Below are 10,284 nucleotides of genomic sequence, written 5' to 3' on the forward strand. Positions count from 1 at the left end.
AAAAAAAAAAAAGAAACCTTGTTTCTACTAAAAATGCAAAAATTAGCCATGTATGGTGGTGTGTCCCTATAGTCCCAGCTACTTGGGAGGCTGAGGCAAGAGAACGGCTTGAACCCAGGAGGTTGTAGTGAGCAAGAGCGTGCCGCTGCACTCTAGTCTGGGCAATGGGAGTGAAACCCCGTCTCAGAAAAAAACAACATCAACAACATAAGGCAATTGGATTTAAAACATACACCCCCAGGCCGGGCGCGGTGGCTCAAGCCTGTAATCCCAGCACTTTGGGAGGCCGAGGCAGGTGGATCACGAGGTCAAGAGATCGAGACCATCCTGGTCAACATGGTGAAACCCGTCTCTACTAAAAAAAAAATACAATAAATTAGCTGGGCACGGTGGTGCGTGCCTGTAGTCCCAGCTACTCAGGAGGCTGAGGCAGGAGAATTGCCTGAACCCAGGAGGCGGAGGTTGCGGTGAGTCGAGATCGCGCCATTGCACTCCAGCCTGGGTAACATGCGTGAAACTCCGTCTCAAAAAATAAAAATAAAAAAATAAAAAATACACCCCATTTCCCAGGAATGAGTGTTGCTTTTTCTCTGCTATTTTGATGAATCATTTCAGCTACCTACTTTTTGTTTTGTTAGTTTAATTGAATTTTGCCCCATGGGGAAGGAAAGGAGAGCAGGATGAGGGGCACAGCCGGGGGTTGGAGTCTGGCACTGGCCTGCAGCCTGGGGTAGGTAACCTGGGCAGCTACTCCTGAGGTGGTGATTTCCCTCGGATGTGGGGGAAGGAGAGAATCGGACAGTCAGAGGGAAGATAAGATAAGTGAGGCCCTGAAATGATCACGTGCAATGGAAAAGTTCTTTCAAAAGAAACTTTTTTTTTTTTTAAGTAGCAGTCATGGTTCTGAGGTTTGGTTCTATGTGCCCTTCCCTTGTACTACTTTCCAAGTTCCTGGTTCACACACAGTCCCGACAGCATGATAAATCTTGTGAGTAATCCTAGTTCCTACTCAGACCTGATCCAAAGAAGTGGGCAGAGACCCAGCTTTCAGCTCCAGAACCAGATGCCTCTGAGCCATTTCTGCTTCCTACAAGGTGAAGCTCCTGGGAGGGAAGGGGCCCAGGACCTGGAATGATAAAGCTCCCTGGAAAGCCGGCCAGGGCTAGTCTGCAGCCCCTGGGGACTCTGTGAGAGTCTAGACCCAGACAGGTCAGGGGTTGCCAGCTCAGGAAAGCTGAGGACCTCCGTGTCCACTGGGAAGAGGTGGGAGGGAAACATGAGTGCTGCCGGTCTTCCCTTCCATTCATTATCTGGGAATCCATTTCCTTCTGGAAGGTGCAGTCAGAGAGGTTCTTCTTCACATCCTCACAACAGTCTTAGTGGCCCCTTCTCTTTGGACTCTCCCAAGCTGCAAAGAGTGTTTCTAGAGATTAGTAGGCTCAAGAAGGGAGGGGAGCTAGCAACAAATTTTGAACAATCTTCACAGTTTGGAAGACTTCGGGTAGCCCTCAGGGATGAATTATCCAACTTCTGTGACAGGTGTGTGACAACTAGGACTGTGACTGATCTTCAAAAGAGCCCTGAGAACAGGAGATCCCCAGCAGCCAGACTCTGTGGAAGGTCACCTTGGGGGTGCAGGGGCCCTGCTAACCCAGCATAACATCTATTCTTAAGGTAGTGCCCAGAGCAGAGATTCCCAAAACTTGACATACAGACCAGCTCCGTCAAAATCACCTGGAGAGCATCGATGCCCAAAGCCTGCCTCCTCTTCACCCTCCACTTACTGAATCAGAGGAGGGTCCCAGAGATCTGCGTTTGTCTGTCTCTAAAAGGCAACCTCCAGTGCTTCCTAGACTTGCTTAGAAAACACTATAAATTCAAAGACTTATAAAACTCTAAATGTCTCAGAACCCCAGGGTAAAGAATCACAAGTTCTCTACCACCCTGCCCCATTTTTAATCACACTCATCATAGACCACAGAGCACCTGGCAAACCCAGGGAATGGTGGGTTGAAGATATGTTTTCTTCTAGCAGATTAAGAACTGAGCAGCGTTTCCTGTGCCCCGCATTTCATTAGCACATTGGTGGTGTCATTTCCGGTGACTGACTCTCTGTTTCCATTCTGGCAAAGTGGTTTGCTCTTTTCACTTTGCTTTGGGTGTTGAAGGAAGATGAGCTTCTCACGGAACCTCTCCTGAGCCCCTTGGCAGTTTCTCCCTCTGTGCCCCTCATGTTTCCACCAGAAGGCAGAGGCCATAGATTCTCCCTGAGCCACCTCACTCGGAGGCACCACGTCGGGATGAGATTGTACTCCTGCAGTGGGCATTAGCCACGTCCAGGTAGAACCAAACCTGCTGCTTAATGTATGTTGGGTCAACTCAGCCTGACATTTCAGAGATAGTCACAAGATAGGAAGTTTGTTGAGGGTGGGTGGAGGTGATAGACATGCTGGCTAACTGATTATGATTCAGAGAAACTTAGAAGCTGAAGCCAGAGAGCATCTGAAAGGTTCCTGAGACAATGGATGGTGTCACCACAACCCTTCCGACAATCGGAGGGAGGACCTTGGAGTTCAGCACTCTGCATGTGACTCCCAGCAGCCCGGACAGGTAAGTGACCCAGGGTGGTGAGTTCCACCCTCCCCTGATTTAGGCAGAAGGTCTTAGTCCACCCTTAAGAGCTTCTCACACAGCAGTGCTGCCACCTCTCAGCACCCAGGCTCGGGTCCACTAAGACCACTAAACTCAAGGATTGGAGGCTTTTCCTCAGGGGTGCTGGGGGAAAGGCAGGTATTGAGGAAAGAAAGAAGATATTGTGGTTGAAGAAAAAACTGTGATAACATGGTCCTTAAAGCTAGTTGCCTGGACTGGTTGGATTTCTCACCTCTCAGAGGCCCTGACCCCTGTTGTCAATCTTTCCTAGATGTCCCCATGACAGAAACAAAAGGCTGAGTTTTCCAAGGATGTGTTTTGAGATCCAAAAACTTGCCATGAATAAAAAATGTAGTGATAAGGCCAGGCACGGTGGCTCACGCCTGTAATCCCAGCACTTTGGGAGGCCGAGGTAGGCGGATCACGAGGTCAAGAGATCGAGACCATCCTGGCCAACATGGTGAAACCCTGTCTCTACTAAAAATACAAAAATTAGCTGGGCGTGAGGGCGTGCACCTGTAGTCCCAGCTACTCGGGAGGCTGAGGCAGGAGAATTGCTTGAACCCAGGAGGCGGAGGTTGCAGTGAGCCGAGACTGTGCCATTGCACTCCAGCCTGGCTCCTGGCAACAGAGTGAAGCTCCATCTTAAAAAAAAAAAAAAAAATGTAGTGATAGATGTAATAAAGATATGTCTTTAGGACATAAATTCTTACAGAACTAACTAATCGTGGGTATAAATTACTGCTAATCCTTTCAATCTCATACAAACAAAACTAAAAATCCATCAGCAGTTGAAACTTTAAAAACATTGATAGCTATAAATTTCAGTATTATAATAAAGATACAACCCAATGACAATTAATTTTTAAATTGCAGTCATTTTGAGGTGGGGCATAGTGGCTCATGCCTGTAATCCCAGCACTTTGGGAGGCCGAGGTGGGCAGTTCACCTGAGGTCAGGAGTTTGAGACCAGCCTGGCTGACATGGTGAAACCCCATCTCTACTGAAAACACAAAAATTAGCCAGGCGTGGTGGTGTGTGCCTATAGTCCCAGATACTTGGGAAGCTGAGGCAGGAGAATCACTTGAACCCTGGAGGCAGAGTTCGCAGTGAGCCAAGATCATGCCATTGCACTCCAGCCTTGGTAACAAGACTAAAACTCTGTCTCAAAAAATAAAATAAAATTGCAGTAGTTTTGGGAAATAAATGTTATTAGCCTGGCAAACACATGTCACTTGCAGGTAGATACAAGCATTGATGAGCAATGAATTCACAAAAATCAGAAGCCTGAAGCATCCCTCCAAAAGTATTTCTTTATTTATTTTTATTTCTAATTGGCAAATCAAAATTATACATATTTGTTGTTGTTTCGAAATATGTATACATTGTGCAACAGCTAAATTAAACTAATGAAGATACATATTACTTCACAATTTTTTTCTGGTGAGAATACTTAAAATTTCTCAGCAATTTTTAAAAATATGACACATTTTTATTAACTATAGTCATCATGTTATACAACAGATCTCTCGAACTTATTCTTTCTCTGAAATTCTGTATCCTTTGACCAACATCTCTGCAACCCCTCCCTGATAACCAATATTCCTCCATTTCTATGAGTTCAGCTTTCCACTCCACATATGAGTGAGATCATCTGGTATTTATCTTTTTGTGCCTGGCTTATTTCATTTAACATAATGACCTCTAGATTCATTCATGTTGTCAAAAATGACAGAATTCCCCTCTTTTTTAAAGGCTGATTAGTATTCACATTTTTTTCATTCATTGATGGACATGTAGGTTGATTCCATATTTTGACTATTGTGAATAACGCTGCAATAAGTATGGGAGTGTAGACATGCCTTTCAAATACCGATTTCATTTCCTTCGGATATATACCCAGCAGTGAAATTACTGGATCATATGGTAGTTTTTTGTTGTTGTTGTTGTTGTTTTGAGGCACAGTCTCTTGGCCAGGCATGGTGGCTCACGCCTGTAATCCAAGCACTTTGGAGGCCAAGGCTGGCAGATCACCTGAGGTCAGGAGTCCAAGACCCGCCTGACCAACATGGTGAAACCCCATCTTTAAAAAAAAAAAAAAGAGAGAGAGAGAGACAGTCTCGCTCTGCTGCCCAGGCTGGAGAGCAATGGCACGATCTTGGCTCACTGCAACCTCCACTTCCCGGGTTCAAGCAATTCTCGTGTCTCAGTCTCCTGAGTAGCTGGGATTATCGGCATGTGACACCATGCTCAGCTAATTTTTTTTTGAAATTTTAGTAGAGACAGGGTTTCATCATGTTGGCCAGATTGGTCTTGAACCCTGACCTCAAGTAATCCACTCACCTTGGCCTCCCAAAGTGCTGGGATTACAGGTGGAAACCACCGCACCCAGCTTTGGTAATTCTATTTTTTTTTTTTTTTTTTTTTTTCGAGACGGAGTTTCGCTCTTGTTACCCAGGCTGGAGTGCAATGGTGCGATCTCGGCTCACCGCAACCTCCGCCTCCTGGGGTCAGGCAATTCTCCTGCCTCAGTCTCCTGAGTCGCTGGGATTACAGGCATGCACCACCATGACCAGCTAATTTTTTGTATTTTTAGTAGAGACGGGGTTTCACCATGTTGACCAGGATGGTCTCGATCTCTTGACCTCATGATCCACCCGCCTCGGCCTCCCAAAGTGCTGGGATTACAGGCGTGCGCCACCACACCCAGCCGGTAATTCTATTTTTAATTTTCTGAAGAACCTCCATAGTTTTTCCATAATGGCTGTACTACACTCAAAACTATTTCTATATTAATTCTTGTATTAATTCAGTCACTCATTCATTTAACAAATATTCATCAGTGCCCTACTATGTACCAAGCCCTGTTTAAGGCACTAAACAGGATAAAGGAGTCCATAAAGTCCTGAAGCTTATAGTCAAGTTGGAGGGTTAAATGATAAACAAGGCTGAGCATGGTGGCTCACGCCCATCATCCAAGCATTTTGGGAGGCCGTGGCAGGAGGATCACTTGAGCCCAGCAGTTACCAGCCTGGGCAACACATGGACACTCTGTCTCAAAGTGTTTTTTTCTTTAGTAAAAAAATGATAAACAGCCAGGTGCGGTGGCTCACGCCTACAATCCCCGCACTTTGGAAGGCCGAGGCGGGCACATCACCTGAGGTTAGGAGTTCAAGACTAGTCTGGCTAACATAGCGAAGCCCTGTTTCTACTAAAAATACAAAAAATTAGCGGGGCATGGTGGCAAGTGCCTGTAATCCCAGCCACTTGGGAGACTGAGGCGGGAGAATAGCTTGAACCCGGGAGGCAGAGGTTGCAGTGAGCTGAGATTGCACTGTTGCACTCCAGCTTGGGCAATAAGAGGGAAAGTCCGTCTCAAAAAAAACAAAGATAAACAGACAAACAAATGAATGTATAATATCAATCAATCATCAGTGCCATGAAGAAAAAGTGGAGCACAGCAAGGGGACTACAAGCAGTAAGGTGTGACCACAGAAGACCCGTCTGAGGAGATGACATTTGACATTTCAGAAGAGACCTGAATGAAATGAGGCACTCAGCCATGCAGAAGCTGGGAGAGGAGGGTTCCTGGGAGAGGGAGTGGCAGGTCTGACACAGAACTGTGCTTTTCCTGGCAGGCAAAGTCAGAGGGAAAGTGGTAGGAAGTAAGGTCAGAGATAGGCAGAGGCCAGACCATGTCGTGCCATAAAGTCCTCACTGAGGAAGGACTACAAACTTTATTCTAAGTCACTCGAAGCCAGGGTGAGTGGCGGGCAGAGGAGGGATGTGATCTGATTGACTGTTTAGAATTATCACACTGGCTTTTGTGTGAAGGTATTACCTAGTCAAGAGTTAAAGAAAGGCGACCCACCAGAAATGTTCTTGCAAAGGTTCATGTGAAACACACAGTGGCTGAAACCCAAGTGGGGACAGCAGAGGAGGAAGAGGTGGTTGGGCTTGGAATAAATGCCCAAGGTAAGGCAGATAGAATCTGCTGGTTGACTGGAAGTGGGGCATGAGCTCCAAGGGTTTTGTTTTGTTTTGTTTTGTTTTGTTTTTTTTGAGATGGAGTCTTGCTCTGTTGCCCAGGCTGGAGTGCAGTGGTACAATCTCGGCTCACTGCAACATCTGACTCCCTGGTTCAAGTGATTCTCCTGCCTCAGCCTCCTGAGTAGCTGGGATTACAGGCACACGCCACCTTGCCCAGCTAATTTTTGTATTTTCAGTAGAGATGCAGTTTCACTATGTTGATCAGGCTGGTCTGAAACTCCTGACCTTGTGATCTGCCCACCTTGGCCTCCCAAAGATTACAGGCGTGAGCTGCTGTGCCCAACCTGGCTCCAAGGCTTTTGACTAAGCCACTAGATAATGGGAAACATCAGGGGAGTGGCAGGTTTATGTGGGGAGAACAGCAGCTCTGCTTTAGTTTGAGATGTCTGATAGGCAGCTAGTAAAAATGCCCACTAGAAAGTTGGATAGGCCGGGAGCGGTGGCTCACACCCTGTAATCCCAGCACATTGGGAGGCCAAGACAGGTGGATCATGAGGTCAGGAGTTCAAGACCAACCTGGCCAACATGGTGAACGCTGTCTCTACTAAAAAGACAAAAATTTAGGCTGGGTGTGGTGGCTCACGCCTATACTCCTAGCACTTTGGGAGGCCAAGGCAGGCAGATCCCCTGAAGTTGGGAGTTCAAGACCAGCCTGACCAACATGGAGAAACCTCGTCTCTACTAAAAATACAAAAATTAGCCAGGCGTGGTGGCACGTGCCTGTAATCCCAGCTACTTGGGAGGCCGAGGCAGAAGAATCGCTTGAGCTCAGGAGGTGGAGGTTGCAGTGAGCCGAGATTGTGCCACTGCACTCCAACCTGGGCAACAAGAGCAAAACTCTGTCTCAAAAAAAAACAAAAAATTAGCTGGGTGTGGTGGCATGCACCTGTAGTCCCAGCTACTCAGGAGGCTGAGGCAGAAGAATCACTTGAACCCGGGAGGCAGAGGTTGCAGTGAGCCAAGATCACACCACTGCACTCCAGCCTAGGTGCCAGAGCGAGACTCTCTCTAAAAAGAAAAGAAAAAAAACTCCACACAACAGCAGAGTGTTGCTTAGAGACCAGCTCCACTCCACAAATTGGTGCTGCGGGGGTTATTCAAGTTCATGCAAGTTGGACTCTGTCACAGAGCCACTCCCTAATTGTAAGTTGGCTAATCCTCTCCTCCAAGCAAGCCAGGAAGCTCATGAGTAGGGAACGAGAAGGCGAAAGGCCAGATGAATTTGACTTCGCAGGTTTGGAGGACACTGTGGCAGAGTGAAAAGAACATGGTCTTTGGACACAAACAGACCTAGATTCACATTCCTCCTCTGCCCCTTTCTACCTGGGTAATCTCTGACATGTTCCTTTACCCCTCTGAGTCTAAATCTCAGGTTACTTGGCCACAAAGTGGGATAGGATTGCTATAAAGATTAAGTAAGTCTCACATGCAAACCCCTGACACTCAGTAGGCGTTTGAAAGGAACAGTTCCCTTCCCCCCTGTCCAAGTCCCCTCTCTCCATAAAGTCCATATTCAGAGATAACCCTCTTTTCCACCACACCCCACCTCGGCTCTCCCTCACTCAGCTTCCATTCCAAATCTTCAGGCTCTAACTCTAAAGGAAATGTCTCCTCCAGCCTCCCACCCTCCTACAGCTAGCACGTGGTATGTGATTGATTTTCTAGAAATAAAGACCAGATCAGCAGCATCTTTTCTGGGTTCCTGGGACTCCTCGCCATCCTCCTGGTCGTTGCTTTTTTCTGCATCCTGTGGAACTGGAATAAACGGAAGAAGCGTGAGTCCCTTCTTTGTCCTGAGTTGAGACACAGTAGGATTAAAAATCTAGCCTGGTAATTAAAGCCCAGGTTGTTTTCCAGGAATAAACTATTGGCCTGGGGAGTCCTCAGCTCTTACTTGATACACTGGCCACTGTCTCACTCAAGATCCTGAACTGTGGCCCCAAAGGCCCCGCGCTGATGGGGTTCCCCTGGGAAAGACGTTGCCCGGGTGGCCCTGTGGCCAGTTTCCTCTTTATGCTCTGCCCATCAAGTCCCCTACTCCTCTCACTCAAATGAAAATTTCTGCAGCTCAAGTTTGCAAATGTATTTTTGTGAGCACTGGCGAGGATGGGGAGCATTTTCAGGGGCCATCTCGTTCCCATACGTCCCTACACTCTGTGCAGCTGAACCCGCCGTGACTCCCATCTCATTGCTTTTCAGGGCAAGTTCCTTACCTCCGAGTTACCGTCATGCCCTTGCTGACTCTGCCACAAACCAGACAAAGAGCCAAAAATATTTACGACATCTTGCCTTGGCGACAAGAAGAGCTGGGTAGGTTTTTCCTTCTAATCCACAGAGTCCAGATGTTCAAACTTCTGCTCCCAGAATGTGCCTCTCGCTCTCCAGAAGCAACTTCCTCTAAGCTCTCAAACCTGTTTGCCCTTCAGAGAGCATCAGGAGACTGGGATAGATAGACGGTCAGCTGCAACTCCAGGGGTGCTGGAGGGCTCCGAAAAGGGAGCAGAGGGTCATCTGGGCTGGGAGGTTTCTTTTTTTTTTTTAAATGGAGTCTTGCATTGTTGCCGGGGCTGGAATCCAACATGATCTCAGCGCATTGCAACCTCCACCTCCCAGGTTCACGTGATTCTCCTGCTTCTACCTCTCGACTAGCTGGGACTACAGGTACACACCACCACACCCGGCTAATTTTTTGAATTTTTAGTAGAGACAGGGTTTCATTATGTTGGCCAGACTGGTCTTGAACTTCTGACCTCTTGATCCATCCACCTCAGCTTCCAAAAGTGCTGGGATTACAGGCATGAGCTACTGTTCCCAGCCTGTTTTTTTTTTCTTAATGTTAAGGCAAAAGAAGAAGGCCAAGTGTGTCCAGCCATGTGGAAGACAAAAAGGAGGAGAATTTCGCTGACAGCATCACAGGCAGAGGATGGGCTGGGGAGGAGGTTCTCCCGCAGGGGTTTGTTCCTCAGTCTCCCAACCTCTGTGCTAGCATCCCCCAGTGCCACAGAAGCTGATGGGCTTCCAGTCCTCAGAGTGTCCTCCCCATAGCTCTGACCTCAGAACACTGCAGAACCCTGGACCCGAGGCTGGAAATTCCAGACACCGTACAAACTCAGTTCACCCATGATGCAGGGGTTACTTGGGCTAAAGCACCCAGAGGACTGGCTCTTTTCAGGATTTGTTCTCTGTCCTTTCAGGGAGACATCAGTCAAGGAGTATCCGCATTTTCAGTACTGAGAGCCTCCTCTCCAGAAATTCTGAGAGCCCTGAGCATGCGGTAAGAGTCAAGCTTCCTGGGAGAATGACATGTCTCTGGCAGAAGAACCGAGGGGACAGAGTTATAGGGCTTGGATCTGGTTTCACTACAAACAAACAGCACGCCTTTTGGCACTTGTCCTGAAGTCCTATTAATAAATTGGGAAGACCAGCCTCAGGACCTCCCTACACCCAAAAGGAAAAATTAAGGACAGAGGCAAGTGCCTGTTTTAAAAAGGGTGCCAGGGTACAGATATTCAAGTGCATAATGTCAGAACTGAAATTGGCTGGTGTGTGTGTGTGTGTGTGTGTGTGTGTGTGTGTGTGTAT

General features: G+C 47.5%; 1 protein-coding gene across 1 annotated transcript in view; it reads left to right on the plus strand.

Annotated features, from left to right (window-relative positions):
- Positions 1-2,082: 2,082 nt before the first annotated feature.
- The window catches only part of LAX1 (lymphocyte transmembrane adaptor 1), an 11,380-nt gene continuing 3,178 nt past the window's right edge, over positions 2,083-10,284 (plus strand). The window contains exons 1-4 of the mRNA XM_017525368.2: positions 2,083-2,610; positions 8,368-8,477; positions 8,902-9,012; positions 9,897-9,976. Of these exons, the coding sequence (XP_017380857.1) occupies positions 2,522-2,610; positions 8,368-8,477; positions 8,902-9,012; positions 9,897-9,976 (390 nt within the window). The 5' untranslated portion in view covers positions 2,083-2,521. The remainder of the gene's footprint in view (positions 2,611-8,367; positions 8,478-8,901; positions 9,013-9,896; positions 9,977-10,284) is intronic.

This window comes from Cebus imitator, unplaced genomic scaffold (genome assembly GCF_001604975.1).
Source record: "Cebus imitator isolate Cc_AM_T3 unplaced genomic scaffold, Cebus_imitator-1.0 Scaffold38, whole genome shotgun sequence".
NCBI classification, from domain to species: domain Eukaryota; kingdom Metazoa; phylum Chordata; class Mammalia; order Primates; family Cebidae; genus Cebus; species Cebus imitator.